This window comes from Pseudonaja textilis, chromosome 3, assembly GCF_049901715.1.
Source record: "Pseudonaja textilis isolate UNSWEBS1 chromosome 3, rPseTex1.2, whole genome shotgun sequence".
NCBI lineage: Eukaryota > Metazoa > Chordata > Lepidosauria > Squamata > Elapidae > Pseudonaja > Pseudonaja textilis.
Genome location: NC_141992.1, coordinates 194,724,880 through 194,738,535, shown reverse-complemented (window position 1 = coordinate 194,738,535; position 13,656 = coordinate 194,724,880). Strand labels below are relative to the sequence as shown.

Genomic DNA, 13,656 nt, shown 5'->3' with positions numbered 1-13,656 from the left:
TGGAATACTGCAATCCATCCATCCATCCATCCAGAATGGAGCTGGAAGGGACCTTGGAGGTCTTCTAGTCCAACCCCTTGCTCAAGCGGAAGACCCTATACCATTTGAGACAAGTGGCTGTCCAGTCTCTTCTTTAAAAGCCTCTGTCATGCCCCTGTTAGAATCTGATTGAGGGGGAGGCCAAGCAGCTGACAGGGAGTGGGAGTGTGGCTGCGTTGGCTGTGGAAGAAAATGGGGAAGGGCACAGTCCGACTGGGCAGAGCAGGGAAGAGGTAGAGCAAGGGAGAGGGAATTTGGCAGAAGACCCAGGCCCACCCCCTCTTCATCCTAGGGCACGCCGGGAGGAATGGAGAAGGGAACAACGTGAGTTGCATGGCTTACGGGGGAGGAAAGGGCCCTGATTCCCTTCATTAGCTGCAGCTGGGAACACAGTATTTAAAAAGGGAAGCTGCGCACAGCAAGTTGTTGGGAGCAAATTTTATCTGGTCTCGTCATGGCTTATCTGGGTTCCTGGCGTCTTCCCAACTGTGTGAGTGTTGCCCTGCTTTCAAATCTGAAAGTCCTTCTCCTGCCCTGTCAAGTTAATTACTGCAGCTTGGTTTGTTTGGATTTTTAGTTATAGTCTGTATGTCCCTTGTTTAGGATTGAATTTTCTCCAGTTAAAGGCTGTTCCTGGGAGAGTTTTTCTCCAGCCGAAGGTAACCTGGACATTGGGGGCAAAGTTGGAAATAATAAAGAGACTTCTTGCTTACTTGACTGTGTTGCCTTTGTGCCACGCCCTGGGTCATCACAGCCTCCAGTGATGGAGCACCCAAAACAGCAAGCTGGTTAATTGTCTTCAGTTAGGAACTTTCTCCTTAATTTCAGGTTGCTTCTTATCCTGTCCTCAGGTGCTTTGGAGAATAAGTTAAACACCCCCCCCCTTTCTTTATGGCAGCCCCTCAAATACTGGAATCTTGTATTAATGAGACAATCCTGTAATGACGAAACGGTGACTGATTAAACAATCCATCCTTAGGTTTTCTTTCTCTCCCAGGGCTACTCCTGCTGTGTTGTTATATAAAGAGATGATGCCATTTCAGTGCTCAGGGGTCTGATGGGACATTCATAGAATGGAGCCAAGCACATGGCCTCGTGCACATGCTGTCGCTAAAATTCTGCTTTCCATGCCTTGCGTTTTAAAAGAAAGCTTTCACAGCTTGGCAGAACCATTGTAAGTAATTGTGCCCCTAAACATTTGGTCAGCATACAGCTAAACCGTTCAAGCTCTCAAGGGCAATTAACCTCACTGAAGGCTTGCTTTAAATAGAGAACTATTTTAAGCCGTTAGAACAGAAACAGACCCTCCGATGTTGTCGCGTGGCTTTGCATATATCTCAGCAGCTTCAGATTTATTAGATGATTGGACAGCGAGTCACCCTAGTGCGCAAAAGGGCCTTTTGGTCAATCATATTTGTTTCAAGTAGTTTTATAGAAGTTATAGGCAATCTGTGTGTGTTGGTTTAGCTTTTGGAGGAATCGATAGTTAAAAACGCAGCTATTTTTCAGGATCAGTCTTCCTCACAGCTTACTGCATTTTAAACAGTGAGATGTCCACAGAGATAATGCCATTGCATGAAGTTTATAGGGTATGACTAATTTTCTTTTCTTTTCTCTCTCGTAACTTGATTTTTGCAAAGTCTAACTGTGTCCCAAGTGTTCTTCCTTTGCCAGCTTTGGGCTAACATCCCTTTGTTACCTTTTCCTCAGAGATTGTAGTTCACACTTCATGCTGAACTGGAATATTTTTCTCACCTGGATATTCATTTTTCCAAGACTATTTTTAATGTGTTTGAGGGGCACCGAAAATTAATTTGTCATCGTTGCAGACTGGCTGCTTTGATCTGCAAAAAAAAAAAAAAGAAAGAAAAAGAAAAAACAGTGCTATTTCTCGTAATGTTAATATATTGGACGGTTGCTCTGGACTGATGAAATTTTAGGAAGCATTGTGCCCGTTTTTCTGTAAGTTCAGAAACAACTACAAATTTGCCTTTGCTGATTTTTGCCGTATCCTCCTTTGCAGAGTTATGAAACGCATACACGCGCACACAAATGCAGAGTGGATAGATGCTTTGGGGATGTTGGAGGTCTTCTCAGCAATCTAGAAAAGAAAAGGATAAGAGATAATAAGCCTAGGAGGGAACTCTAGGCTGGGCAGACCAGTTGCAGGAGAAAATTGTAACCATTGGCCTTACTGGTAAAGAACTTTTGTAATGGGTTACCCACAAGTGATGTTTTAGGACAGGATTCGAAACCGCTCCAGATTGTTGACAGTCCCTCTCCCACTCCACTGTCTCCCATAAAACCAAGTTCTAAATATACCCTGTTTCTCCCAAAATTAGACCTAACCAGAAAATAAGCCTAATATGTCTTTTGCAGCAAAAATTAATATAAGATCCGGTCTTATTTGTGGGGAAACATGGTATTTTTCAGGTAAAGAGTATCTTTGTAGTAATTGAGCAACACCCATTATATGTGATTGACTGTCCATATGTTCACATACTCCATCAATAAATGTTTGAGAAACAGGCACCCAAAAGTGCTTTTTCCAAAAGGCAACTGAACTTTCTCAGTTATTTTCTTTGAAAACATTTCGCTGCCCATCCAAGAAGATTCTTCAGTTTTCAGAAGAAACTTCTCGGATGAGAAACAAAACATTTCAAAGAGAAAAACCAAGAAAGTCCAGTTGCCTTTTGGTTGTCCCATTTTTGGGACAACCATGACCTGGCTGATTGAGAATCTCCACAGACAGACAATAGGTACCTACCTAAATACCAATATTAAACTGAAAAAAGTCAGGTGTGAGCATAATAAACATTTAAGTTTCTGGCAAATACACCCCCGCCCCCCCGTGACCTGAAACCCATTTGGTGCCTCAAACCCAACATACTTTCACAGCCCTAGAAACCAGTTGAACGATAAAAAGCAGTTCCAAATAGAGCGGTCTTCAAGTGGAACCGGTGACCAGAAGGGTGATCGACTCATGTTCATAAGAAGCATTGGATAGCTATCTAAACGAGATGCTTTATTTTGGATTCCCAGGCGGAGCGCGTGTCAGCGTTCCAAGTAATAGATCCATAACAAGCAAAGCTCCAAGGCAGGTAGATTCCTCAAAGAATAGCTTTATTGGATATATCATATTGGAACATATCTGGTGAAAAGTGACTCTGAAGTTTCCTGTGGTTTTCGCCTAATTAAAAGTAAAAGTTTTTCTACTTTCTCCAAACAGTCATTCACATGGTCCAGTCACCGTGCAGATTGACAGCTGGGTGGCATCACTCCGCTTTCCTCTGACCAGGTGTGAGAACGTCCTTGGTTTCCAAAAGAAAATATTTCGTTTTGGCCCTCATCTCAAATCCCCCTCTCCCTATCCCTCAGCTCCAGTGTGGCAACACTGAAGCTGCCAAAAATAGCTTCGGTCAAGTTAGCTTCAGGGTTGACAGCATGCTGTTGAGACTCTCTGCCTCAAGGGCCCCCATCAATTAGAACAGGCATGTCCAAAGTCCAGCCTGGGGGCCAATTGTGGCCCATTTTCAAATTTCGAGCGGGCCGCGGCCTCTTCTCCTTGCCAGCTCAGCCTGTCACCCATCCCCACTGGCCGGCATTTTTTCCCATTTAATGTTAATGGTTCAAAGGATGTCAGGCTGAATGGTCAGCCCCCACACATTTTCATCTCACCAAATCTGGCCCTCCTTGCAAACGGTCCCCAAATATCTGGCTACGGATCAATACTGGTCTGTGGCCTGTTAGGAACCAGGCTGGGCAAGCGAGTGAAGCTTCATCTTCATATGCACGAGATCTGGGTAGCACGTGACTCCCTGGCCGTACAAAAATGGTTCTCCTTAGTCCCTGGTACCAGGGGTGGGATTCTACCAGTTTGCACCTATTCGCTAGAACCGGTTGTTAACATTCTAAGTAGTTCGGAGAACCGGTTGTTAGAAGAAATTACTGGCCTAATCCTGTAAGGATGGCAGGAAGGAAACATTCTGGGGTTGCTTACAGAAACTGCCTTTCCATTAACCCTTATTACATTCTTGGCAGGGCTAGACTTCCTGTCTCTGGAGTTTTTTTCCCCTCCTTTGCTGGTACTTTGCTTGTATGGAGTGACCGTTCAAAGTTACAGTGGCACTGAAAAATGTGACTTATGATCATTTTTCACACTTATGACTGTTGCAGCATCCCCACAGTCATGAGAGGCCAGGCAAGGAGATGCGTGTCTCGATATGAGTGGTATTGAGTTGACCACGCCCACAGAACCGGTTGTTAAAAAATTTGAATCCCACCCCTGCCTGGTACCCAAAAGATTGAGGTCCACTGAATTAGAAAAATAATTCATGTCCCACCCTCTAGGGTTCAGGTTCAGTTCTTTACATTAAGGCGATGGAATTCCGTCTGTTTTCCCACAAGTCATTCATTCATGGGGTTTATCTCTATATTGCAAATAGAAAACCACCGTTCATCAATTTAATAATATTTTCCATTATGTTCTGTGCTGCACTTTAGATGTGCTTTCGGTGCAGTCAATGGGCCTCTAGCTTTCGGTGCAGTCAATGGGCCTCTAGCTGTGAAGTCTGCATTAAGGTTAATGGACGTCGCACAGTAAGATCACGGACACTTTGGCTGTAAATTTACTTCGCTGCAGGTAACCATTACTTCTCAAGGTCTTGAGAATAGGAAGAGCTGTAGAACAATGCAGCTGTTCGACACTCCCCCTCCCCAGATCCAAACTTTCTTTCTCAGAAAACTGCTAACCCCTTTCACGAACGCCCTGTTCCATTTTTATGACATTTTTAATTTCAAGACTTGGGGTGCGGTGGGGAACAAGACTGAAGTAATTCATGTGAAAAGCCAAACAAAGCCATCAACACTCCAGAGTGCCAGTTTTCTGTGAGTCAGTGGGGCAGGTCAGGTTAAGTGCTTTGAGGTTGGGAGCACTGAATGGAACCCAGTGGATTTCTACATTATTGCTATGATGGTTGGTCAGCCAAAGGTTTAGTCTTTATTTGGCGTTTTTATTCACCTATTAAATCCTTCCCAAAGTCCTGAAATAGGCAGGTATTGTTTTTGATGGGGTTAATGATAAAATATGATGTAAGCTGTTCAAATAAAGCTACCTATCATCCTCCTCCACAACCACCGCCACCATCTTCGTCGTTGTCGTGGTCTTCATCTCTTTATCTGAAACATGTGTGTTTGTATAGGAGTGGTGGCCTAGAGGGTGGAGCTCTCAACTCGCAATCAGGAGGCCGTGAGTTCGATCCTAGGTAGAGGCAGATATTTCTCTCTCTGGGCACAATGTGAATATATCTGCTGAACAAAACTCCGCATTGGCAACAGGAAGATCATCCGGCCATTAAAATACGCTGCTACCTCCATTCAGTTGCCCAGAGTCCACCCCACAATAGATTATGGGGTAGTTAAAAGATGATGACGATGATGTGTGTGTTTGTGTGATGTGTGTGTTAACTCAAAGCAATGAACATACATAATGTTCCTTCCTCCTCCTGTTCCCCTCCCCATAACAACGACCAGTTGAGGTGGGTTGGGTTGAGAGAGAGTGACTGGTCCAAGGTCACCCAGCTAACCTTCATGCCTAAGGCAGGACTGGAGCTCACCGTCTCCTGCGAGCTTTTTAGACCAGCAACTTCACCACTACACCAGCAATATTTTGAAGATATATTGATGGAGAAGGCAGTTTTCTTCAACCTTGTATTCTTTAAGAATTCCATCATCCTCAGCCAATATGATCCAAAGTCAGCAATTATAAAAATGTAATTAGACATCTGGAGGGCAGGAAGTGATGACAATAATTGTAATCAAAGCCTCTGAAGTCAAATGTAATTAGCTAATTAATATTTACAATACAGTACATAATTTGTATTTTCAATCCCACAAGTTTTGGCTGGCTTTCAACAATGTATAAATTAAACTAATTAAAAATGGCATTCTAAAAAAAAAATCCCACCCAATATTTTACTTTCTTTGGGTTTTAGAATCCACAGTTCCTTTCACCCAACAGTCAGATTACAGGAAACTCAGACATCCAACTAAGGAATGATGGATTTCATCTGGATCCCCATATATTTGCACATTCTTTCCCTTCCTTGTTGTGCATTTTTCTTTATGTACTTAAGAGGGGTTATCACTTACTAGCTGATGAAAAGGAAAATGAATTCATTAGGTACAGGAAGTCCGTAGCCTAGGACCACAATCGACACCAGAATTTCTAATACTAAGCAAGGTGATTGTTAAGGGTGCCCGATCATATTTTGCACTGGTTTTTAAGAGAATCACTGCAGTTGTTCAATTAATTTGGCTTCCCCTGTTCACTTCGCTTGGCAAACGTTGGTTGGGAAAATCATAATGGAGATCTCATGTTCCCAGTACCATTTTGATGAGCAGCTGAATGTTGATCATGTGACCTTGTGGTTGCTGCAAACAGACCTAAGTGGAAGAATTGATTGTAAGTCCTTTTTTTCAGTATCGTAACTTTGAACGGTCACTAAATGAATGAGGGAGGGTGTAGTCCTTTTCTCTGACTAATTGTCGCCACACTCAATTCATTTGTAAGGTTCCTAACTTTACACGAGGACACATTTAGAATTCTCTTTACATGAGAATTTGTGTCTATGGAGGTTCTCAGTCATCCAGGTTATGGTTGTTCCAAAGGTGCTTTTTTTTTTCCAAGAGGCAACTGGACTTTCTGGTTTGTCTTTGAAGATGTTTCGGTTCTCATCCAAGAAGCTTCTTCAGCTCAGACTGGATGATGGGGAGTGGAAGAATCTATACTTCTTGCAAGCAGCTGGTCACTTGCATTCTTTTAGAGAGTAGCTGAGGCCACCTGGAGGTTTGCCTATGTCATCAGAGGTCATTCATGTCAAAACTGAACAGCTCTCTCTCAGCAGACGGGGTGGGATACAACATCATTCATCTCCAGTCTACAATACAGTCCTTTCAACAGTTCCAAGAAGGCTCCACACCTGTTTGCACCACTCATTTGACCCTGAGGATACAGATAAACCTCCAGGTGGCCTCAATGACCCTCTAAAAAGGATGCCAATGACCAGCTGTCTGAAAGGGATATAAATCCTTCCATTCCCCACCATCCAGTCAGAGCTGAAGAAGCTTCTTGGATGAGAAGCGAAACATCTTCAAGGAAAAAACAGAAAGTCCAGTTGCCTCTTGAAGAAGCACCTTTGGGATCTTCAATTCGTGTACTTTTCCCACTTGAGTTTAATGGAGAGCGCATTGTCTCATCATCTAGTTCAGGGTGATGAATTCAATTCAATGATCTAATTCAATGCTATAAAAAAATCCTTTCGTTTCACTTTAGTGTCCATTTCTGCTGTAGATTAGACTGGTTTTGCTTTACTTCTGAAACTGTTTTCCCCTTGGCTTCTTTTTCACATCTGACAGTTATTTATAGGAAACAGCGCCTCTGGGATAGCAAACATTTTCCAGATAGAAGATGAGTCTGAGCAGAAAATGCTTTGGACAGGGAAAATGTTCCTGCTTGGGATTTTATAAAATGTAATGTAAATGTTGAGGTTGATTTAAACAATAGACTAACCTCATACACAGTTTAACTTTAAGTGCTAAGACTTCAAAACGAAAGATCGGACAAGCATTGTAGTCTGTTTTACAAAATTGGACACAATTGTCATTGTCACAAGTAATAGGTTTGGTAGATGTGAAGGTAGCTTCACTGCAAAATTGCTTTAAATAAATGATCTGGAAATGTTATTTGTAAAATCTTGCTTAATTTGGCAGTCTTCCATATGAATAATACCAAGAAAAGTACACGGATAGACATGAACTTACCTTGAAGATTTATTATACAAATACATTGGATGTTTACTAATATTTTTACTGTTGTCTAGAAGTAAACCTTCTGTCCATTGCCAAGTATCCAAAAGGCAAAAAGAATTAAATTATATTCAGCGAAGCCAGAGGCTCCCTCCTCAAAATAGTGATACAATCTGGCAGTTAATGTATTAATACAGCACAAGTTTGTATTAATACAATTTGTAAAGCTTTTAAGGACAAAGGGTAGCATTGGAGCTCCAACTTTTCCAGGTCTCAGTGCTTTCTCAATAGGGGTGCAGAAAAATGGTCAATAAGGTTCTTTCCTTAAGAATTAAATAAATTCAGCTTTTGTCCCATTGGCAAATAATGGAGGTGATGATTACAAGTGGACTCTGTTCCAGTATATTGTGACTTTTTTAATCTCTGTGAATTCATATTTGACAAACCAGAGAAACTACCTGAAATGAATCTAAGCTAAAACTTTTAATTAACTAAATCTCTCTATGGACATACCCAGGTTTGCACTGATTGAAACATGATTCAATTAGGATACTTTCATCTCTGTATGCAGAGGTGGGCTGTTGTCAACTTTGGAAATCTTATTCAACGCTGCCACATAGCTTAAGAAAGTAGGAGGGGGGTTGATTTCTTTTGAGTAGCTCTAAGTAGACAAAATAGAATTCTTTTGTTAGTTCAAGGTCACGAAGTGTGGCGCAGGAACAAAAAGGATCTTTGGGATTAGTTCATGTGACGTGATGATGGGGGGGGGGGAAGGGGATGCGTTGTAGGTTGGGACCTTGTGGAAAGTTCCGAGGAATTTAGTTCCGAGATTCCACAGCTGGGCCAGGTGCTATTCTAATAAAAGTACTTTTGAGATGACGCTTGTCTCGGAGTTACTGATTGGAATGGAGGTTTGCTGGAACGCTGACAGGTTGTCCTTACATTAACAACCGGTTCACTAGTTATATATGGAAAGGATAGCGTAGGGGCGGGTGGACGTGCCCAGCCTGTGATCACAACTACTGGTTCTCCTGAACCAATGTGACCAGGCAGTGTGTCTGTATACCCTCTGGAATATCCTGACTCCCCCTCAGGGTGTAATTTATCGCTACCCTCCTATCCTTCTGCAAAAGCCTAAAGCTCTGCCAGTTGGCCTGGGGCCCAATAGTGGAGCTTATCACTGGAGATGGTTGCTTAGACTAACTGGCTGGACCCACACCTCCCCGCTAATATTGTACTTCCTTTGTTTATTTTTTATTGTTTTAGTCCTTTGCTAGTGTTATATTTACAAGTTTAATCCATTTTATTGTTGTAAACCTCCCAGATTAGCCACAGTGAGATGGTTGACAAATTTTAACAAACAAATCTGCCTCCTACTTTGTGTCTGTAACCTTTAATTGGGCCGAAACAGTGCACTATAGGGCAACCGTTTTTGAACCAAGGTATCTGAAATGGACTAACGTACAGAATGCATCCAAAAGGTTATCAGCAATAATCAAGCCAGCAGGAAGTCAAAAGTTGCTCTTACTCCCAAGTTTGAACTTGTATGTTTAAGCTCTCTATAAGAATCTGAACTATTAACAGCCAAAGCAAACTGGCGGTAGATAAGAATTAATGGAAGTCAAAGTGGGCTGGACTTAGATCTCTTGTGGGTGGGAAGGAACTCAAGACTGATAATTCATTTGACCCCACCCTTGGGCTCAGCCTGATCATCTCCTATACAACATCTCCTTAATGTTGAAATTCTGCATTTGATGATATGTTTATCATGTTACACCGGTAATTAGATACTTACATGTTTGGGTAAAGCATTTGAAGCTATCTGAACAACGTAGAAACGAATAGCACCATGGCAGAAATAAATAGATTTTAACTATTCCATTTTTAGACGCTGGAAGCCATCTTGAATTTCAGATACTCAGGAGGCCCTGGACATATTGATGGATATTATAGGAACTTGTCCCTGGGACTTCATGTGGAAGTTGAGCCATCTGTGTTCTTCACACGTGTCAGTACCTTGCCTGCAACAAGGTAAGTTGTGGTTATTGAGAAAAAAAATATTTCTTCATTTAAGGTGAATAATGGTATAATCAACTCCTGTTTAGGTTGTAGTTGTTCATAACAGCTCCTCATCACAGTTGTGCCATGTGCAGTATTCCCTGCTGTATTATTGGTGCAGTTCTGGTACATTTGACCAGGATGCCACAAGTATTTGTGTAGAGGATAAGATGAAATTTGCTTTGGGATCAAATGAATGTATGTAATTAATTAATAATTAATAATAATTAATGGCAAGTACAAGGAAAATATTTTTAAGTAGCCTAGTAAGTGAGCTCATTGTTGCCAAGGGGATGACATCTCACAGAAAGGAAAGTCAGAAAACCTAATCTGCTCTCAACATAGTTGTAGCAGCCTTTCCCCCTTTATAGGTAAATTATTTGGGAAAAATATTTCCTTTTAGATAATTAGAGTCTCATTCAATGATGAAATTGTGCGATAGAATTGAATTGAATTGAATTGAATTCTTTATTGGCCAAGTGTGATTGGATACACAAGGAATTGATCTTTGGTGCATATGCTCTCAGTGTACATAAGAAAAAATAAAATGCATTCATCAAGAATCATAAGATACAACACTTAGTGATAGTCATAGGTTACTATAAGCAATCAAATCATACATAGGTTACTAATATGCAATCAAAACATACTAAGAAAACAAATAAAGCAATATAAATTTTGACACACGACAACAAATAGGTTAGCCATCACTGAGATAGGTAATAGGAAGGATGAAAAGAATAATAGTAATATAGTCTTACTAAGTAATTTGACAGTGTTGTGGAAGTTACTTGTTTCTCAGAGTGATGGCATTCGGGGAAAAACTGTCCTTATGTTTAGTTGTTCTGGTGTGCAGTGCCCTATGGTGTCATTTTGAAGGTAGAAGTTGAAATGATTTATGTCCAGGATGTGAGGGCTCTATAGATATTTTCACAGCCCACTTTTTGACTCATGCAGTATACAGGTCCTCCATGGAAGGCAGGCTGTTAGTAACTATTTTTTTCTGAAGTACTAATTACTCTCTGAAGTCTGTGTCCTGTTGGGTTGCAGAGCCAAACCAGACCGTTATAGAGGTGCAGATGACAGACTCAATAATTCCTCTGTAGAACTGAATCAGGAGTTTGAGTTTTCTGAATTGGTGCAGGAAAAACATTCTTTGTTGTGCTTTTTGACGATGTTTTTTTTATATTAGGTGTCCATTTTAAGTCCTGAGACATGATAGGCCTTAGAAACTTGAAGGTCTCTACTGTTGATACTCTGTTGTCTAGTATTGTAAAAGGTGGTAGTTTAAGAACTCTGTATTTTGTAGGTTGCATATGGGTTGTGTCATGCCCCCGTTGGAGTCCCCTGAATGGGAGGTGGATGAACTGGAACAAGAGGTTGACAGAGGTTGACAGGGCGGCTCTGTTGGCTTCGGAGAAAACTGGAGAAGGGCAGAGTCAGTCTGGGCAGGGTTTTTTCAGGATTAGAAAGGCGTGCAGACAGGGAGGAGTAGGAGAGGCAGAGCTCAGGCGAAGAGCAAGGACCGCCCGCTCCTGATCTTAGGGCGCGGAGAGAAGAGAGAAGGAGAGAACAACGCAGACTGAGACAGCTACGAGGGAGGAGAGGGCCCCGCCCCACTTCACAAGGCATACCTGGGGACTGAGATGTAGGAAGTGCCGGTGGGAAGGAGAATTTGTTGGGAATGGAGTCTAGTGTGCACTTGCTGATGCCTAGAGATGACTGTGCTCTATACTTCTTGCTCTGGTTACTATTTGGCTAACCTGGATTACTTAAGACTGCTGGCCCTGGTTGTTGTTCGGCTAACCTGGCTTACTGGACTACTTGCAGCCAGAGGCTGTTGAAAATGCGCGTGAGAGCTTTGCTCCAGGACTTGTAGTAAACATGGGGATGTTTGAGGGCAAAGCTGGAGCAACAAAGGAGTGTTAGACCTGTTCACTGGCTGTGTTGCTTTCGTGCCACGCCCCGGGTCATCACAGATTGTATGAAAGTGTACAGTATGTTTAATAATAATTGTTGCTACCATGTGTTTGATGGGATATTTATTTTAATTTTCCAAATAGTACTCGCCAATGCCATTTGCTCCTTGATGTGTTCAACTCAACGGAACATGAACTCATGATCAGTGCAAAGAACAATGAAGATTTAGTGTTGCATGCTGGAGAATGCCAGCGGTAAGTTCAGGCTTTCTTTTTTCATTGGGTTCTCCTCTTTTACAAGATACATCAGTGTGTCTATCCAGCCTTATACGGAAGAAGGTATTTTAATTTGAAAAGTTTATTTGGTTGAATTGATTTTTGTATGAGTAAGATTTTTGCATTTCCCCGCCATATGACAATATATGGAGGAGGACTTGAGAGAAAAACAAGAAAGAAAGAAAAAGAAAGAAAGAAAAGAAAAGAAAAGAAAAGAAAAGAAAAGAAAAGAAAAGAAAAGAAAAATTATATAAGAACAGTAAGAGACAGTTTGGTCTAGTGGTTAAAGCACCAGACTGGAAAACAGGAGACCGTAAGTTCAAATCTTCTCTTAGCCATAAAAGCCAGTTGGGTGATCTTGGTTCAATCTCCCTCTCCCTCCCTCTCTCTCTCCCTCCCTCTTTCTCTCTCTCTATCTCTCTCATCCCAACCTACCTCACAGGGTTTTTGTTCTGGGGAAAATCAGAGGAGGAAGGGATGTTTGATATGTTTGCCACCTTCAGTTATTTGTAAAAACAAGAGGAAGATGCAAATAAATACAGAAATGTCATATGATATTAGTTAACTAAACAGTACAGCTGAGTTTAACAGAGTTATGTTATAGCAATAGCACTTAAGGCCTATATACCGCTTTACAGTGCTTTACAACACACTCTGGGCAGTTTACAATGTCAGTATATTTCCCCCAACAATATGGGCCCTCATTTTACTGACCTTAGAAGAGGACGGAAGGCTGAGTCAACCTTGAGCCCTTCAGAATCGAACACCTGGCAATGGGCAGAATCAGCCTGCAATGCTGCATTCTAACCATTGCGTCGCCAGAGCCTAGAGTTTTCCCCAGGGGAAAGAAAAAGTCATTTTAGGGTAGTCTGGATTATCTGATAACAATGACAATGACAACTTGATCACAGTTCATATTCAACAACCATTTTAGTGACTTATTTTCCTTGTAAAAATCCAGTGATTTAATTCCAGTTTGGTGGCAACCTGATGGACTCACCTCTTCCTTTTCTCACAATAAAAAGAGTATTTTTTTTACTGCAATAGCAGGTTAGCAATAAAAGGAAGAGCTGGTCAGGAAGAAGATAGGCAAAGTATGCAATTAAAGGTGATTAAAAGTAGGAAAAGAGGTGAAGCATATCATTAAATGCCGCTCTTTCGTTTGCATTTTAAAATAGTTTCTTTGGCAACCGATGAATGTGCTGGCTATAGAAAATTTAGGCTGATCTGTATAATCAGCTTCTGGACGTCAAAAAAAAAGCAAAAAGTTGTTATTTTATTATTGTTTTCTTGAGGAAACCTGCAATTTCCAAATTTCCAACTGCCTCATTCTCCCTTCCGCATTAATGGAGATTTTCTTTTCATTTGTCTTGAAACTGAAATGCTTGTCAGCCAGCGGAACACGTCGGGTATTCATTTGTTATCATTTATGTAACCCTTTTGGCATTAATAGAGCCACAAACCTCCTCTGAAAGTATTAGCTGAAGCTTGGGAAGTGATGTTCTGACTATGGAAAAGAGCGGCAGCTTTTCCAATTTCCTTTCGTGTGCATTCCCAG

At 41.5% G+C, this 13,656-nt stretch overlaps 1 protein-coding gene across 7 annotated transcripts in view; it reads left to right on the top strand.

Moving 5' to 3' along the window:
• The window catches only part of TRAPPC9 (trafficking protein particle complex subunit 9), a 299,696-nt gene that overhangs the window by 86,115 nt on the left and 199,925 nt on the right, over positions 1–13,656 (top strand). For all 7 annotated transcript variants that reach the window (XM_087931796.1, XM_087931795.1, XM_026716048.2 and 4 more), the window contains 2 exons: positions 9,734–9,876; positions 11,967–12,077. In XM_087931796.1, the coding sequence (XP_087787922.1) occupies positions 9,734–9,876; positions 11,967–12,077 (254 nt within the window). The remainder of the gene's footprint in view (positions 1–9,733; positions 9,877–11,966; positions 12,078–13,656) is intronic.